Below are 18,875 nucleotides of genomic sequence, written 5' to 3'. Positions count from 1 at the left end.
TTCTTTATTAAAAATTATTTTTATTGGTTTCTTGCAATATAAAAATTTTCTGAGAAACAGAATTGTTGGTTTTCATTGGCTGACAGCCATAATCATTTAAATTAACAGAAATAAAAACTTGAGATGTAGCACTGGGTGTACTGAATCTATAAACAGTCATATTCAATAAATTAGAATATTCTTTCCAATGAGGTTCGTTTGTGAAATAAAAGTAGTAAACAAACTTTACGCAGGATTAAAAAATGTTTTCATTAAGCTCACATTAATATATTAAAATCGTTTTTATTGGCCTGATGTAATTTTGTAATCTTGTAATGTTTTTATCATACCTGTAAGCAGAAAATCATAACAGAAATAAAGGCTTTAAAACATCAGTCTGTGTGTAATTAATCTATGTAATGTGTTTCATTTAGTGAATGAATAACATAAATGAAGTTCTCAATAATTATTTTTTATTGGGTCTGATGCTCCTGTACAGGTTAGATCACAGTAAGCTGCAGTGTTTGGTTATCACCAGCAGGTGGCAGAAGACTCCAGAAGGTGAGAGCGACACATCGTCCCCGTTTCGTCATCGAGTTACAGATAAATATTGTGGGAAAAATTCTCCACGGAGCCATTTGTGTTTCTCAGAGTAAAAAAACAAGAAATGAGGGAAAGCCTGAAACTCCACTCAGCTGTCGGTGGCTGCTCCACCGGAAGCGAAAAGGAAACAAAAAAAAGTCTGGGAATCCCGGTGGGACAAGTCCCTTTACAGGTGTAACATGATGCAAGCAGATAAATGGTGATGGAGAAAAGGGTGGTGAATATGAAACCAAACCAGCTGTTACTGTGCGAGACCCAGCAGACAACATGCTCAGGTAAGACCCTTCTTACACACTCGGTGGATTATTCAGGTGACTTTGCTTAGTTGTGTTTGTTGTGTTTGCAGTAGAATGTAACCTGAGAACTTCCTGCACCGACATTAAGGTGAGAAAATACCGTTTATTTCCCATTCTTTCTGTAAAAACTTAAATATTAACGTTAGCAGCATTAAACCTTATACATGTGACTGTCAAGCAAAGCCAGTGTCCTAACTTTAAATGTGTCTGGTGTCTTTCTGGGGCCCTTCCTCAGCTGATCCGTTGTTTACCCCAGGAGCTTTTCAGAGCGGATCCGCTCCATTTAAACGCCGGTGCACCTATGGCGCCGGCGGCGGCTGTAACTGGCGCAGTTACAGCCGCCAGATAGATGTCTAGCACTAAAATTTCCGCCATCCAATAAATAATTACTTTGATTTGAAAAACTGGAAGAAATCGGTTCAGTATTTAAATCTATAATTATTTAAGTGTGTCAAATAATTAAATGTGGAAATAAGCAATAACTTGAATTCATCATAAGTCAAAATCATATATAAATATCTCTGCATTTAGTTATTTAATATTTCATCGGCTACAGTCCATAATGAAATAATTTAAACTGTTAATATGAGTTGATATCTATCATCTGATTGGCTTATCTTCACGGCAATTCAGCTGCAGACCAGTCACCTTGCTCACTGCATTTTTACCCCTCACTCAGCATAAATTCATGATGTGCTGCAACAAAGGACCATGAAATAATTCAATGAACACGGAAATAATTATATTTATATGTAAAACATGTTAGGATTAATAAATTATTTCCAACTTTCATGATGAATTATGGTAAATCAACTTGAGAAATGATATTAAAAATGTGCTATTCCTAAAAGTACATGGATGTAACAGTTTTATGTGCCCAGTGGGGTTGTGGGTAGCATACTGTTGGGTGATCTGATTGGATAGTGTTTGGTTGTTTTGGCTATAGATCAATGAATGGAAATCTTACAGGAGACTGTCTGCAGGTATAGATGTAGATGCTGTAGACTGTTTAACAAATAACTAATTGTATAGTTACATTTGTGGATGGCGTAGGCTGGAAAATTGACATGGAGGATACATTCTAGGTAGAAATATTTATAATGTGGAAAGTATTTAGATATTCTAGACTGAAATGCATGATGTCTGAACTCGATGAGACAAATGGAGGTTAGATTTAATAGACTTTGGCCTCTTTCTGCTTCTTTTTGAACTGATATGAAGGCCTTAAATATACTTTATCTTTATTACATGTTTTCCTGCTATCATTTTTTGGTTGAAATAAAGATTTCACTAAATCATTCACTGATGTATTATTGAAATATTTAAATGATTAAAAACAAGTATTTTTTATATTTCATTATAACAATCTCAAAAATAAGGATTTCTTCAACAAAATGGTACTGAAGTGCCCTTTTGACCCTCAGAATATTTTTTGATGCCATGTAGTCATACAGGTTACAGTTACGTCTCCATCTTCTCAACCATTATGCATCAGTTAATTTCTATCTATATTCTGGTAGTTGTGATTAACTGTGGAGATAAATAATTATTAAAATGCTTAAATCTCACAAACATTTTAAATTAAATGTATTTTATTTCATGAACATTATATTTAGTGCCTATAATATATTTTACTGGAGCCACAGAACCACATTTCAGTGCCGTAGACTTGAAAATACTTAGCTATTGATAAAGTGGAGTAGGTGAGAAACATCCTTATAACAGAGGTGCAGGAGTTTTAATATGCTGTTGTCATTTTGCAGAAAAGAAGGTCATATAAAAGACTTGGAACATGAATAAAAAATAGTCCAGGTCACAGAAGCTTGTGCTTTCTTAAATTTATACAAAAAGTCATTATGCATCAAATATAACTGTGCATTTATATATTAAATTATTGCCTTCTAGATAATCAATAGGACTTTTTTTTAGTATTATCCTAACACAACGTGATACAATTTTGAGGGTTCAACCACACCACAATATTAGTTCATGTTTGAAATGCTATTAAAAGTAACTGAAAGAGGAACTATAAAACAAGGTCAGCGTAATTCCCAACAGCTAATAAACAAAAATACGGCCTATACAAATATTACACTGTCATAAGAAAGACTGATGACTTGGCAACTGTCCAGTGGACAGTTTGACACCTTCCACATGGAAATCAAGCCACAAAAGGTCATTTGTAAAGAAGCTGGCTGTTCACAGAGTACTGAGTACTATTATTTAAAAGTTTAGTGGATGGAAAAACTAGGGTAGAACAAGGTGCACAAGTTACAGAGATAGAGGGTGAAGCAAGTCTATTCAAGAGTTTGGGGAAAATTCAAAGTTGTAATTACTTTTAGGATAATGTTATGGTCTGGATCACAAGGGTTAGGGTTAGGGTTAGGGCTAACCCTAACCCTAACCCTATGTTCCTAGAGGAATGTGAACAGAAAACCACTCATGAAAGGCTTCGAGAACATCCTAATCAAATGCACAAATCACTTCAGCTTATTAATTACACTGCTCTACTCTGAGGTCCCTGTCTTGTCTCTGAGGCAGTCTGGCAGCTCATTTTGAGCCACATCTTTCAGGGATGTTGTCCTTTTAGTATCTACAGTGTCTGTATCCAGATACTAAAGTAAAGAGACATTTTCCTGCTGATTCAGGCCTTAAGGGAAACATTTTAATGGTTCTCCTTGGTTCAGATGAGAGTGAGAGTTTTAATCATGTTTTCCCATCAAGGTAAGACATGCAGACACTCTTTTAGGACTGTCTGTGTGTCTACTGTTACTTGTTAGAATTACAGTTATCATTTATAGTATGTTAACAGTGTGGGATGCCAGAGAAAAGCCACATGACAGCTCCAGCTGACTCCCACAGGCCTGAAAGGGAGCTGATCTCTCCTTGGCTGGAGATGTTATGCATCACAACATTCCCAAATAAGGATGCCTTTTAAAGAATGCATATATATGGAGAGTTGAGAAGGTTGAATTTCAACTAAAATGCCCCAAATTCCTACTGGAGATGTCTGAGAGGCATTTTCTCTGGGAAACTGTTCAGCGTGAAGATTCATTTTTGAGGAGGTGGTGGTGGGAGTTCTGGGGGTCGTCTCTGGACTTCCCAACCCCTTATATGGTTCTTCCACGAGCAGGGGGAGGGGGAAGAGGGCAGAGCAGTTGTAGGATGTTCTCACAGGATGTGATGGCCGGACGGCAGCCGCAGTCGTCCTGATGTGGAGGCAGGAGTCAGCTGAGAGCTGTTCTTGGTCTGCGGTGCGGGTATCGAGCTGTGAGTGGGTGTATGAGGATGTGAAATCAGCGTGGTCAGGAGGCACTGCGACGAAGAATTTTAGTCATTCACTGAGGTAAACAGATATATTTTTGTAGAAGAAGCCTTTAATGTGGGGTGTTTGTTTTTAAGAAAGCTGCACAGAGGGAGCAGAGACTGATATTGAGGCTCATATGCATTACTGGCAAGCTGTGGTGAGGGAAATGCTTGAACTTTTCAGAAAACTCTGTAAGATACAGATAATTGTTGCTTCTATCAAAATCTTCCACCAAGGGCTTCAAATGAGAATGTTTTGCAAACAATAACCTACTTTTAAAAGACAAACATTGAGTTATAATGAGTGCTGTGATGGAGGGAGACACTGTCCCCCTGTGACCCTGCAAGGAAAGGCAGATATAGACGATGGATACATAGGTGATTTTCCACGATAATATCATTAAGAGGAACAAAACAGGTTTTATGTGTTCAATTTGAAAATATGACTTTGTTTTAACAGAAAACAAGTCCCAAGGTCATACAGTGTGTAACTAAAGCAGTTTTACTGCGTGGAGCAGAATGATCTGAACAAGGCTGGGATGCCAATGTGTGTCAATGTATTTTATTACTTGGGTTTTATATAATAGACCAAAACAAAGTAGTGCATATCTGTGCAGAAGGGAAAGGATTTTTACAAATAAAAATCTAAAAAGTGTGGTGTGCATTTGTATTTAATGCCACTGGGTCAATACATTGTAGAACCACCTTTTGCTGCAGCAACAGCTGCAAGTGTTTGGGGTTTCTGTTCACTTTGCTCATCCAGATATGAAAATTATTTTGCCCATTTTTCTTACCTCCAGCTCAATCAGACTGGATAGAGATCATCTGGGAACATCAACTTTCATGTCTTGCCACAGATTCCCAGTTGGATTTAGGTTTAGGTTTAGACTTTGACTGGGCCATTTTAAAATATGAACATGTTTTGACCAAAACCTCCCATTGTAGCTCTGGCTGTCGTCGTCCTGCTAGAAGATGAACCTCCAGCTCAGTCTCAAATCCTTTTCAGCCTCTAACAGGCTTTTTTTTCCAGGATTGTCCTGGGTTTAGCTCCATTCACCTTCCTTTGAGCTCTGACCAGCTTCCCTGTTGCTGCTGAAGAAAAGAGTCCCCACAGCATCATGCTGCCACCACGGTATCTCACTGTGGGGAGTGTGTGTTCTGCAATGTTCTGTGTTAGTTTTCCTCCAAACCTATTGTTTTGCATGTAGGCCACAAAGTTTAATTTTGGTCTCATGTGAGCAGGGGACCTTCTTCCACATGTTTGCTGTGACTCCCACATGGGTTGTGGCGAACTGCGTAATTTAAAATATTCTCCAAATTGTTCAAATTGTTTTTGAAACATTAAACTTTAAACCCTTCTGAAGGGTTCAAATGTGTTTGAGCGAAAACATCTGAAGAACCATGAAACTATTTTAAGATCTTGTTTTAAATCTTTTAAAGCAATTTGGAGCAATAAATCTCAGAACTTCTTAAGGAAAATGAAGCTACAGTAAGCCAAGAGAACTTAATGATGAAAACCTTCTAAACGACTGAAAAAATCTAATTTTTTGTTCACATTTATTTACATTCCTCGCAAAAATCTTTAAAAAGCCTAAAAATAAATGTCTTTTATTGCAGTAGCATAAACCCACAATAAACAATTTAGTAAAAAGCACCTTTAAATGTGAGTACATATATTTATTAAGGGGGAACAAACACATTAAGTAATAATTATTTTTATACAACATCAGGCATCCTTCAATTATTCATATTTCCAATAATCACTGATAAGTCACTGAAGCATTTTTGCAATTTATATCTTTTCATTTTGTTTATTTCTCCTACTTTCTCCAAAGTGGGAAAACAGGAAAGGCAAGAGAACATACAGTTTAAATAAAGTAGATGTCTGCTGATCTTTATGAATCAGAAAAGGGCTGCATAAAACTGGCCTAAACATGTGCAGATCTACAGTCAGAGTAATAAGTAAAGGATTTTAAACAACTGGAACAGGAGCCAGGTTTATTTTAGCACCATGCACAGTAAGCAGGATGGTAAGAGAGGTCAAAAGGGTTCATTCATATAAAGGGTTTAAACCTACAATGTAGCTTATTCCTCATAAATGTTTTTATCAAAATGGTACAAGAAGTCCCAGTCTCAAGCGCACATTGAAATGTGTGCTTGAGAATCAGACATTATGTAGTTTTTTAGATGTTTTATTATAAATGTTCTGTGAAGCAGCTCGTCTGTTAAAACTCGCTGCTCCATTCAAAACAAACAACGCAGTTTTATGGTATGTGACTTTTTCTCGCCCATTAGAGTCACTTTACATAAAAGCCGTGTCTGTGCTCCTCTTCCTCTCAGCCTCGCCAGCTTACATGAATTAAACTTTAAGGGAAATTGCCTTCTTGTTTTTCAGCACAGCAAGGCATTTGTTTCACTGACATTTCCACGTGCTTATCAGCGTCTCATTCCCATGGGTACTTACCATGACTTCAGTACTAATTACTCCCACGTTGTCTGTCTGCTTTGCACTGTCACACGTTGTTTTGTTTTGTTCAGAAGTCATGACTCACCGTAGTCTGACAAAAAAGAGTCTTCTTATGCGTTTCAAAACAATGACCTTCAGCTAAATACTGAGAACCGATGGAAACCTGTTGATTGCTTAGTCATCCTCCGTAGTACCAGAGAACTGCAGGCTAAGAGAAGTTTCTATAAAGGAGAAAAGCCCCTTCTGTATTTTAAGAGCAGAAATAGCACTGTCAAAGGTCAGCATGTCACAATCTACGCAGCGCCTACTTCCTTCCCCTTTCATATCATCAAAACCTTGCTTCCTGCATTGAGTGCCTGATTTGTGTGATCTGGACTCTGTTTGCTGCAGGACCATGGCCGCCTTCCAGCTGCTCTTCCTGCTGTGGGCCAGCTGTGTGGCGGCATCCGCGCATCCTTCCCGACACCTCACTCCATGCCAAGTTGTAAGTAAAGTCCTGGTAAACAGGAACAAAGTGCAGCTTTTGTAGTTATTGGTGTATTTTGTTCTGAATTTCTGACAGTGAATCAAATTTTTTATTAGGATATAGTTTATTTCTCCTGAGTTGCCTATTACAGCTGAGCTGAAATCCTCCTTTTGAAAATTATCGTAACTTATTTTGTTCATGTAGTTTTGAGCTATTTTGTACAACCAAACCCTTTTAATATTGTTTTTACCTGTGGGGTTAAACTTAATGTTTCTTGCTTTCATTACCAGGTATTATAGCAGGTATTATCAGGAATTCTGTTTGTGTTAATGTTGGAGGGAAATAATTGAATGTTTATCATTTATCTGATATCTGAATCATTTTAGTTCTTGACTACTATCATTTTTCAGGTACGTTATTGACAGATTGTTTCTTTGCAACAACTTCAAATTTCTGTAGCTTATAATATTTAGATTATTTTTTACTTTTGTAGAAGATAAAACAATCCAGAAAGTCACTTGCTGTTGAGGTGTTTTATTGTCTTTAACACTGAGAAATCATCAGTTTTCAAGCAGTTATTCTTTAATGTAGCTGTGAGTCTCTACTTCGGTTACTGTAAATATAAACAACGAGGCACCAAGTTAGGCTCAGACACCACAAACAGGGTATGTTTTGAATGTAATTTGGTACACAGGCAGACATACGATGGTTGTGTAAAGGATTTGGTTTGCAAGGAACTGGCATGTCTAGAATGGCCACCACATGGCATATTTAGTGACACCATGAGTAGAGTAGTAGTGTTATCAGGTAGTTACTGAAGCATCTGACAAATCAGTTTTAACAGTGAGCGATGATTAGCTGACGTAGAGGGTTTTTGTAGATGCATCAGGCAGCATTACCAGTGCTCTATGGAGTTCAATCAGGGTCACTTTTTAGGCTTTGATCAACCTGGATGGTCCTTTAGTACAGTTGCCATGTGAGTGAGGTATACTCTTCATTCAGTGTAGTACCATTGAGACATGGCACATGCTGGACAATTGTACAATACAGCAACCCGGCTTCATGCAAACTCAAAATGTGACCCCTTATTAAATTGTCAAGCACTGATCATACTGCCTGTGGCGTCCACGAGGCATCCTGTGAGTGTGCTGACATTTACGTCCTGTTTAGACTCACTGTTGGATGCTTTGGTAACTGCTGTACCCTCTGCTGCCCATTATGAATGACTGACCCATTCGCATACCCATCTTCAACCAGCATGTGCAACAAATTACATCCCAACTGACCCATTCCTTATAGGTGTGTAACAGTTTTCAGTGACTGTAAGTCATGACAGCTGTAAACATCATCACCTCCTAAGGATCACTAATTTCCAAGGAAAGAACAGAAAATACGTAAAATATTTATAACGATGTTGAATAATTACAGAAAGTAAACTGCAGTCACACCGCTGCGTTTTCACAGGATGAATTTAACCTGTAACATATATTAAAAGACAAATGTTTCGATGTGAATAGGTCAGAAGAAATAAGCACAAATAGAAGAAAATGTCCATTACTTTCATTTTCTTACTTTCATGAGGTCATTTGTGTTACTATAAATACCCAAATATCAGTTCCAGTTTCACTTCTGTGATTTTTTACAGCAGAGGCCACATAATAAAAATAGTGTCTTATGCCTACATCTTCTTTCTATATCTTATCCATTATGTATTTGACTGGAGAAATACTGCAAAGGAATTTTCTGGTAGCATCACACGTTTATTGACCACAACTGCTGTAATACAAAGGGAACAATTAATTTAAATAAAAGAAAAATAACGTGTCTGAACCATAATCTACGCTTGTAGCTTAAATCTAGCTAGTCTAAAGCTAGCTTTAGCACTGTAGCAATGCTAGCTGCTTAGGAAGTTAGTTAATGTAATTTGCTTGACAAGTAGTGATTAAAAACCTCCATAAGCCATGACTTTAGAAAATCTGAAAGGTGTTTTATGATAAATTACGTTTTTTGTTATACCAATATAAATACAAATAACAAAACAAATTAAATTTCAAACTGTTCTGTTTACAAGCGAGCATTAGCACTGCAGCATAGCTGGCTGCTAAAGGTAGCAGTTTAACACTTCCATCAACAGTTGTTTTAAAAATGGTGGTATATTTTAGGATTTATGCATTCTTTTGTTAAGGACAAACATAAAATAAAAGTTATTTAATTCACCACTTGCTTCTGTTTTTGTACAAGCTAACATTAGATGGCAGCTACAGAAAGTTAGAAAAGTATTTATTCAAGACTCTAATTAGCTATTGCTTTAAAATATAATTGGTCTATTTTATGATTTGCTTATGGTTTAAAGTTCTATAAAAATAGAAAAAGAAAGAACAGAAAATGCATAAAAGGTCGTCATGGTGTAACCTCAGAGTTTAACCGTAGCCCTTCGGGATCCCTTTATTTTGTCATCCACTTGTCTCCATAAACACAAAGAAATGTCCTTTTAAAGTTTGCCATGTCAGGTTTATTGATGAAAGTTTATTTATTTCTTACAAAAACTCAATCAGTTTGCCCCTATGTGTATTTTAGATTAGATTGCTCTACTTAGTTTAAAACCCAAAAACTTGAAGTGAAAAATATAGAAAAAATTTAAATTTACCCCAAGATTACCAACCAGGGCCAACATTTTTAGATATTTTCACAATGACAGCCGAAGTTATACAAAAAAAACTAGAAAAGCACATAAAAGGTCTGATTTGTACAGTGGATGCTACTTCATAATGTCCTATAAACCATATGCACTGTTTTCCTTTATGTAATTTTCTGAATAAATATTGCAAGAAGAAAGTAAAAGCATTTACACACATCTGAAAAGAAAATTCCTAGTTTTGAAGACTACAGTAAAGAATATGTCTGGTTGTATCAAAGATTTACTGACTGCAGCTCCAGCAATGAAAAAGGAAATTTGAAAATTTGCAGTGTCTTTTAAGACTTTGTTTTTTTTCCTCCTGGCTATTACACTCATCACCACGTAACATATGTTCATAGTTTTCCAAAAGACCTTCGAAAACAGCTCCACACCTTGGCAAATGTAATTCAAAATATCAGGAAATAAATTATGTGTTTAGAATTATTTTTATCCTACCTTTCTAAGTGTATGTAACAATAAGCTGAAATAAACAATCGTGTGTATGTTCAAGATAGTGAAGCAATGCAGTTGACTGATGATGTCACAGGTTTTCAGACAACAATAGAGCTCTATGAAACAGAGACATAGATCAGGTAAGATAATACTTTTCAGGTTAGCAGCATGTACTTTTTTATAAGGAAAAAGGAATGAATAAGTGGAAAAACATGATCATGGCTCTATAGCTCAGTGTTGTGCTCTCAGTCTAACATACTGGTATAAAATGTATATAATTTTAAGGTTTAGGTAGGTTGTGACTACTTGAGAGTTCTGGAAAATGGAGGGTGTCAGGAATTAAGAGGTCAGAAATATGGAGATTGACACTGAGCGAGGTTTCAGGGACCCATCTATGATTAGGGGTCAGAAAGCCCTTCAACATCCCTGGTTTGTTTCCAGTCCGATGTCCTGTGTTGAATGTCGTTTCCCGTCTCCTTCTTCCTCCTGTCCGGTCACTTCTGTTGCCAGCTAACAGAGCCGCAAACAAGTCTGCAATTACCATCAATGAATGCAGTTCAAAGCTGGTGCACTGAAGAGCTAGTGTGTGAAATCTCTTCATAAGAAAAGTAGATGAGGTAACTTTGTAAAACAATAGAAAAATGTGCAGAAAAAGTCGTAAAATTTACTCGAGACGCTTTAAATGGGGTTGCATCACCATAGCAACGTGACTCAACAGTGACTTTAAACAAGCAACTGGAAATAACATTATCATATTTATGGGAATATTAAAAAACTAACATTGCTGAATCTTTATCTAGACTTGTTGCTCCCATTTAAAGTGACAAACTAGCATTAACACTGAAGCACAGCTAGCTGCTACATAAAGTCAGAAAAGTACCAGTTTAAAAACCCCACAGTATTAAAAGACCATTGTTAATTTAATATTTAGTCATGGAATCAGTTGTAAAAAAAATTTTAAGAGTACGGTTATGGTTTTTAGTTTGAATAAAGAACAGAATAGAAAATGGCACAACTGAAACTAAAATAAATAACCGTTGGGACTGCAGCAAAGCTAGCTGCTACAGAATGTTTGAAAAGTAGCAGTTTGAACCTGCTTGAGCTTTTACTTTATTACTTGTGAAACATTTTATGATTTGTTTATTATTTTTGCTATAAAAAAGGACAAACAATAGTACAACAGGAGGTAATTTTTTATTTGTTTTTGTTTACATGTAAGCAAGTATTAGCATTGCGGCACAGCTAGCTGCAACAGGAATTTAGAAATTGAGCAGTTCAAGAATCGCATCAGCTTGAAAGATTATGGAAAAATAGTTGGAAACAACTACTATCGTGCATTTGTGAGAACTGGCACTAGGAGATGTACATCGCTGTGAATAAATTTGACCCACTTTCTTTCCGGACTGTTTTTAATTAGAACAGCCTTTTTAAGTTAATGGCACAGCATATCAGTCAGATTTCTGAACAGGCTTGGACTTTATTTCTCATCTGTTCTTGAATTTCTGTAGGTTGGGGCATGATTTGTTGGTTTTTGAGATGTTTTAGCCTACTTCATGTTGTCAGACAGGTTCTATTTAAATGATTTTTTGATTCTACAGGTCTGGCAGTAATACGGCCTGGGTGTGGCTGATTAAACTGAACCAAGCTTTCCAAAGAATGTGGTTAATTACAGTTAATTTATGATTTAAGATGGAGGGCAATCACCTTTTTACATAGGGCCAGGCTAATTAAAAATATTTAAGTGGGACAAAAAAGCAAAACAAGAAGAAAAAACTTCAACAGCGCTGTGTTCTCCCCATGCTGAACATTTTGAGTCTTTGTGGTTCTCACATAGTATCTGAATAGAATATAGCGAGTTACAGAGCTATTCAGCTGTATTGTTTCTAATGGCAAACAGAAGTTGTACAAAGTGGTTATAAAGTTAACCTATTTTTCATTTTACCAAAGTAAACATTTTCCTAATAAAATACTTTCTCAGTTTCCAGTTTTTGCCGCCTCTTTCAAATAAGAATAAAGCTTTTTTATGAAATATGATCCGATTCAGTCTATAAAAAACAGAGTATTCTTCCGGATTGCAAAGTAAAAACTAGTTTTAGTTTCCACTCAGGCTGGTGAGGTTGGATCCATCTTTAGCTGAGCTTATTAAAGTTTTTCATAAAACAATCATTTAGAGGTGGCTTTTTGAGTATTTTTAAAATTACTTACAAAGGCAAAAAGGAAACATGAACTCTTTTTCCATTTTCTAAAGTTGCTCTGAATAACTTTGACATAAACCACCTTAGCATGAATCAGATGTGACACAGACGGGATTAGATACATTTTGTCTGAGATTACATGAGTATAAACAACACTGGTACTGCAGGGGAATCACAGAGAAAGGAGTGAGCTTTCTGTGGTGTTCTCTCATTAATCTTCCTTATTTGTTCCTCCATGCCTGTTAACAGATACAAGATGTTTTGCCCCTCATTAAATAGATCAGCGTGTTTGTTTACACCCATCTCATGACCCCTGAAGAATGCCCATTTCACAACACCACAAATATGTCAGGAAGTTAAATGTACTCTGCTGGAAGAGAAAACAGAAGAGACAGCTTTATGAGCTGTTTTTGGACCCAGGGTTTTTGGGCCATGTGGTTTCTGTTACAAACTACACCTAATGACTTAAATGCTTGAATTTATTAGGGTGGGAAATAGATGGATAATGACAGAACCTAGTTGTAAAAATGTAGGGGTTGTTTTCTTTGTTGCTAAAAAATCTTTAAAATTTTTTTTTTATTATTTAGTTTAAAATAAACAGTCAAAGGTAATCTTTATTAACTCACTAGCTTGTATATCATAAGAGTTTTAGTCTGAGCTCTGTCATGGTCAGGCTGTCTGGCTTCATGCCGAATTATTCAGACCCTTGTGTTTGTCTTTGTTCCTAGGTCCAGATGGATGTGTTCTGCAGCGATTTGAGTCTTAGAAGCGCACCGGTCAACCTTCCTCAGGAAGTGCAAATGCTGGACCTTTCTCGAAACCAGGTTCAAAACCTCACGCTAGAAACTTTAGGCTTTCACACTGGCTTCCACCACCTGAATCTTCATTCCAACAAGATCCACTTCATCCAACCAGGACTCTTCAAAGAAATGAAGGATCTGAGAGTCCTGGATCTCTCCAGGAATCACCTAAATGTTTTTGCCCTCTCTAAAACAAACATCGGACCTCTCACAGCCGTGGAGTCATTAGACCTTTCAAGCAATGGATTGTACACAGGTATGTCAGACTATTTTCTAACTGAATCTCCATCTCTGGTGAACCTTTCCCTGGACAGCAACAGCATCACAAAAATAGGACAGAACACCTTCAGTGGACCGTCGTCTTTAAGGAAAATCAGCCTCCACAATAACGTCATCCTGGAGATAGAAGATGGAGCTTTCGACACCTTGGATCATCTGACTGAGCTCGATTTGTCCAAGAATTCAATCACCTGCATCATAGACTTCAATCTTTACAACTTGGCTGTTCTCAATCTTAGCAAGAACAGCATCGAGTTTTTCCAAAGTGCAAAATCGGATAATTTCTTTAGTCTTCGCTCTCTGGACCTGAGTGAAAACAAAATGCTTTACTTTCCTCTGCTCCCAGAAAAGAATGCACTTGAATTTCTGAATATTTCACGAAACCATATTCAGACACTTAACAGCACGGGGAGTCAAATGAACGACACAAATTTAAGACTGAGTCATTTAAAATACCTGGACATGAGTTACAACAAACTCAAAAGCTTACCAGAGACTTTCTTTACCAGTATGGGATCCCTCGAAGTCCTCAATGTGAGTAACAACTGCATCAGCTCGTTTTCTGTCACGTCTAAAGATATTCTGCACAGGGTGAAGATTATCAATCTAAGCCACAATTCTCTGCAGAGTTTGACTTTTGGGGAGAACTCTCTTCAGTCCCTGAAAAAACTCTTCCTACAGGGAAACGACCTTACAGTCCTAGACCAGCACATTTTTCAAAGACTGCCAAGCATCAAATACCTGCAGCTCCAGCAGAACAATCTGCAAATCTGTGGCTCTCCACAAAACCAGCATGAGCTTACACCAACCGACGAAAACCACCACAGTCCGACTGGTTGTGTGTCCTTCTCATCTGTTTACAACTTGCACTTCCTGTATCTCTCTGAAAATAATCTGAGGTCCCTCCCTGCAAAGGCGTTTGTGAACACCCCTCTGAAGTTACTAGACGTGTCCCTAAATCCAGGCTTAGACATGCACAGGGACGCCCTGTTCGGTTTGGAGCATTCCTTGGTCCACCTGCTCCTGAGGGAAAACAACATGTCAAGCCTAAACACAGACCTGACCTTCCTGAAGAGCCTCAAACACGTTGACCTGTCTACCAACCAGCTGAAAACCCTACCGACCTGGAACAAAGAGTCTGCCATTGAGTCCTTGAACTTGCAGAACAACAACCTGGTCACCCTGGACCAATCCACCATCCTTGCCTTGGAGCACTCATTAAAGACCCTCTACATGGGCTCCAACCCCCTGAGCTGCTGTGACAACCTGGGCTTCCTCCACATGGTGCAGCACTCCACCATCGTCGTTCCCGACATTGAGACTGTGACTTGCGTCCATGAGGAGTTTCCAGAGCCTGTGAATATTGAAAAGGTGACCCGGGAAATGTGTCATCAACCAGACCCCCCAAACTACACAACAGTTGTCGTAGTGACGTTATTAGTCGTGATAATCCTGCTGGGGCTGCTGGTTAAATGTTTCCAATCAAGGAGACGGAAGCGCCGCCGAGGCTTTCATGCATAGGGAGAACAATCAAATTCAGACCGTTGAAGGTTTTAAATGTTGACGTGTAGTATGGTGCCTCTCAGAGTCTTCCATATGGACTATTTAAAGCTCTGAGCTGGGATTACTAATACACAGCCATCACTGATTGACAAATCAGCTGTCAGTAGAGCACATGTCTTTATATCTCCAACAGGAAGTCGTGGTCGTGGAGTACAGCCTAGAAAACAAAAAGACGAGCTAACGAAGGCCCTAGTTCTTGTTATATGTTCTTACAACAGAAGGTTGGACTTTTTGACTGAATTTTATATCGGTTTCATGCAGCACTCGAAAGCTTCATTTAAGGAACTCCAGGTTTCAATCCTCCTGTGCTCACTTCTTCAGCACTTTACAGCAGAGACCCGAAGACTTGGACAGAGAACAGAACCTTTCACCAGCACCAGTGTAGAACCTTAAGGCCAGCATTTGGATTTGATTTGCTTGAATGAAACAAACGTGCCTCGATGCCTGAAGCAGCATTGTTAAATGCTTGTTTTTAGTACTGTGGTGCCTACCTGACACATATTTATTGAATGTAGAGTGAAATAAAGAACCAACACTAAAACACTTTGAGCAGACAGTAGCATCAGCAGACCAGACTGAAGTACTTTCCATTGTTAAAACTCATATTTTCAGAAATTAGCTCCTTGGCTTTTGGATGTAAATTGATACCAGTCTCTTATCTGTATATGAAGTTTTTTACAAACCTAAAACTCAGATTATAGACAGTGTAAGTTGTACCTGCAAACAACAAAAGGTTGTCACAAATACAGGAAATAATCCATAAAACAAAAGACAAGTAGGGTACTAACCTTTAAATCTAAATTACTCATGAAAATGGTATTAAAATGTTTAACTCTTAAAAACATTTTTTAGCACATAAGGGTCTTATATGAGTACTCTTCTTGTAAAGGTGATATATATTCCTAAAAACCTCTGATCCAAATGCTCCTGGTAAAGTTTTCCTATAAGTTATCATGTTGCAAGGTTTTCAGGTCTTAAAGTCCTAGGCATACCAGGTTTCCATGATCTTCTAATCCTCATTGATTTCCAGATTCATAAGTTCCTTCATACTTATGATCCGTTTACATGTATCAAGGTATACCGAAGTTTTAAAACCACAAAATCCTTCTAATCCTGCAAATTATTTATAATAAGAGGCCAGGGAAACCTCCCCCACCTGTTGCTGTGCACTCACACTGGCTCTAAGAAATCTACTTTTGTATGCCTTTTTTCTCGCTTAAACAAAAACAAATTAGGCTGTGCTGGAATAGATCAAGTAGTGAAAATAAGTGCTATAAACATATAGTTGACTCTGTGTTTTATTGCAAGTTATCTACTTTACTGCATGTTGTTTTCCTACAACCTGATTCACATAAAATGGATGTAATATGTAAATATTGTAATATGTAAACATCCCACCTTACTTTAGACCCTCAGTTCCAGTTTTTATGCAGAGTCGATCGTGTGCCTTGTTTAAATCTAGAAATATAGTTAACTGACTGGTATATCAATTATTTCCATCTTATGTGCTAGGCAATAAAACAAAGCAGCTGAATTGATCCTTTAGGGTTGATCTGACAGCTAAAAGCAACTGAAGGAGCTCAGCACTGAGACAGATTTCTGTGAGAAGAAAGGATTTGCTTTTTAAGCTAAAAATGAGGAAAACAGCACTTCTAAACAAAACAAAATGCTCTTTATTTATAAAGAAGGGTTACATAAAGGTGTTTATCCAAAATGGCAATATACCCTCAGTGTAGTTTGCACTTTAAACTTGTGTTTGTTTTGTTTTCTGTTTTTCTGTGACTGTTAACACTAAGAATATAGTTTGTATTCCATGAAAATGTAATTTATTTTATCTGTGTGAGTAAGATTTTCTTCAGCATGTTGTCCATGTTGATACCACAAACCTGGTGCTCTCCATGTTAATTTGACATGAAAATGTGAAAGTACCTTTTTGGATGTTTTTAACCTCCAACAACAATGCCTGTGATATTACACACCAGTAAACATACACTTGTACCTGTTGTTTGTGACTGTTTATTACTTAAACCAGGGCTGTCCAAAGTGGGGCCAGGGGGGCCATTTGCAGCCTCTTGGATAATTATGTGTGGGTTCTGATGGCAATTTTATTTATATTACACATTTAACATCCACAACATTGGCCAAAGTGTTTTACAAAAGAGTAAAAACAAACTAAATAAATTCAGAAGTCAGGCTTAAAACCAGCAAAATTATGATCAAACCAATACTAAAGTATGGAAACACCACAACCTAACTGTCTGATGGAACTCAAACTGAACTTGAGTTAAAAGCCAACATAAAATAATGAGTTTTAAGGAGGGATTTAAAGGGTTGTACAGACTCTGCAGTACGAATATCAAGGGGCAGTTTGTTAAATTTGGCACTAAAGGCCTGAAGATCTGTTTTTGGGTTATAAAAGTTCAGGAGAACAGTTAAATAACTGGGTGCCAAACCATTAAAAATTTTAAATTGAGTAAAAGAATTTTAAAATAATCCGAAAATGAAATAACAGCCAGTGTAAATGCATTAAAAATGGGGTGATGTGGTCATGGTATCAGAAGATGTGCAACAGTGTTTTGGACTAACTGCAAGCGATGGAGAGGCAATTAATTCAGTCCAAAATATGAGGAGTTGCAGTCGTCTAATCTAAAGGTAATGAAGGCATGAACACGAGTTTTAAGGTCTTTAAGAGGGATGTAAGACTTAGCTTAAAACTAGTCTTGACAACTGTGAACACTTCTCAAATTTAAAGAAACTGTCTAACACTCCAAGATTCCTGACAGTGGAGGAGGAAAAGGGCCGAGGATATCAGTTAACAGAGGGGTACAATCACCAAACACAAGAATTCAGTTTTGTTTTCGTTCACAGTGAAGCAGTTCTGAGTCAACCCGTCTTTGACGTCTAGTAGAAGGTTAAACAGAGGATGCAGTGGCATGTCAGTGAGAGGAAATATCATACTCTCTAAAGATAGAATCCAAAGGCAGAATGTATGAAGAAAACAGAACAGGACCCAAAATGGACTCTTGAGGTGCTATACAACAAATAGGTTCTGATGAAGAATATTCCCCCATAGACAGAGAAATGGACCTGCCAGACAAATAAGATCTAAACCATCATAAAACTGAGCCTTTGAGACACAGGTAAAAGAAGACCATTAAAAACCCTTTTATAAGTGCTGTCTCAGTACTGTGACGGGATTTAAAACCAGACTAAAACTCTTCACAAACGCCATGAGTATTTATAAAGGTCTGAAGTTGATTAAAAACAGCCTTTTTTGGATGTCAAGTGTAACTTGGAAATTGGCCTGTAGTTAGGAAGAACATTAACATCAAGATTCCTCTTTTTACGGTAATATTCAGCTGCACAATAGTGCATTGTGATTGAATACAGCTGATAAACAGCCAGATGACAGAGGTGTTTAAAGTGTGTAGAATACTAGACCAAATGACGAGAAGAGTTTTTCCGTAATAAGACGAGGAGGGAGGACCAGAAGGTCTCAAATAAAAAAATTTATTCCCTTTAAATCCCAAACTGGTGAAGGACAGCAGAGCATTCAGAAGCTCCAGGATGATCTGAAAGAGGTTGTGACTGAGAAGACCTTAGCACCAAAACCTTTTTCAACAAAGAACTTCAAGAAACTTATAAAATTTAAAAGAAGCCTCCATGGAAACAGTAACGCAGGGATGAAGAACAGATAAAAGAAATATTGAAAAGAACTCCAGGTTTGTGAATGATTACAGAGATCAAGTTCAATCAGGAGAAACAAACCAAAATGTACACTTGTTGTTTTT

At 37.4% G+C, this 18,875-nt stretch overlaps 1 protein-coding gene and 1 long non-coding RNA gene across 3 annotated transcripts in view; one reads left to right on the top strand and one right to left on the bottom strand.

Annotated features, from left to right (window-relative positions):
- The first annotated feature begins 618 nt into the window (after nucleotides 1–618).
- Nucleotides 619–17,082, top strand: lrrc32 (leucine rich repeat containing 32). 2 transcript variants are annotated; one of them, XM_047378755.1, is made up of 4 exons: nucleotides 619–857; nucleotides 929–966; nucleotides 7,042–7,135; nucleotides 13,171–17,082. In XM_047378755.1, the coding sequence occupies exons 3-4, from the start codon at nucleotides 7,046–7,048 to the stop codon at nucleotides 15,040–15,042; spliced, it is 1,962 nt and encodes a 653-aa protein (XP_047234711.1). In that variant the 5' UTR covers nucleotides 619–857; nucleotides 929–966; nucleotides 7,042–7,045; the 3' UTR covers nucleotides 15,043–17,082. The 2 variants fall into 2 exon arrangements, with proteins under 2 accessions (XP_047234711.1, XP_047234710.1); XM_047378754.1 differs by lacking the exons at nucleotides 619–857; nucleotides 929–966 and adding an exon at nucleotides 4,065–4,224.
- Nucleotides 7,021–18,875, bottom strand: part of LOC124876190 — a 38,150-nt gene continuing 26,295 nt past the window's right edge. Inside the window, exon 3 of the long non-coding RNA XR_007040240.1 lies at nucleotides 7,021–7,147. This is a non-coding gene — a long non-coding RNA (uncharacterized LOC124876190). The remainder of the gene's footprint in view (nucleotides 7,148–18,875) is intronic.

This window comes from Girardinichthys multiradiatus, chromosome 11 (assembly GCF_021462225.1).
Source record: "Girardinichthys multiradiatus isolate DD_20200921_A chromosome 11, DD_fGirMul_XY1, whole genome shotgun sequence".
Lineage (NCBI taxonomy): Eukaryota > Metazoa > Chordata > Actinopteri > Cyprinodontiformes > Goodeidae > Girardinichthys > Girardinichthys multiradiatus.
Note: the sequence above shows the minus strand (reverse complement) of the source record. Positions and strands in the feature narration are given on the sequence as shown.

Bases quoted from the DNA above. Each gene is read 5' to 3' on its own strand.
- lrrc32 (XM_047378754.1), top strand. From the start codon at position 4,091: ATGTGGAGGCAGGAGTCAGCTGAGAGCTGTTCTTGGTCTGCGGTGCGG. The intron at 4,225-7,041 runs GTAAACAGATAT...TGTTTGCTGCAG, and splicing joins AATTTTAGTCATTCACTGAG to GACCATGGCCGCCTTCCAGC. The intron at 7,136-13,170 runs GTAAGTAAAGTC...CTTTGTTCCTAG, and splicing joins ACCTCACTCCATGCCAAGTT to GTCCAGATGGATGTGTTCTG.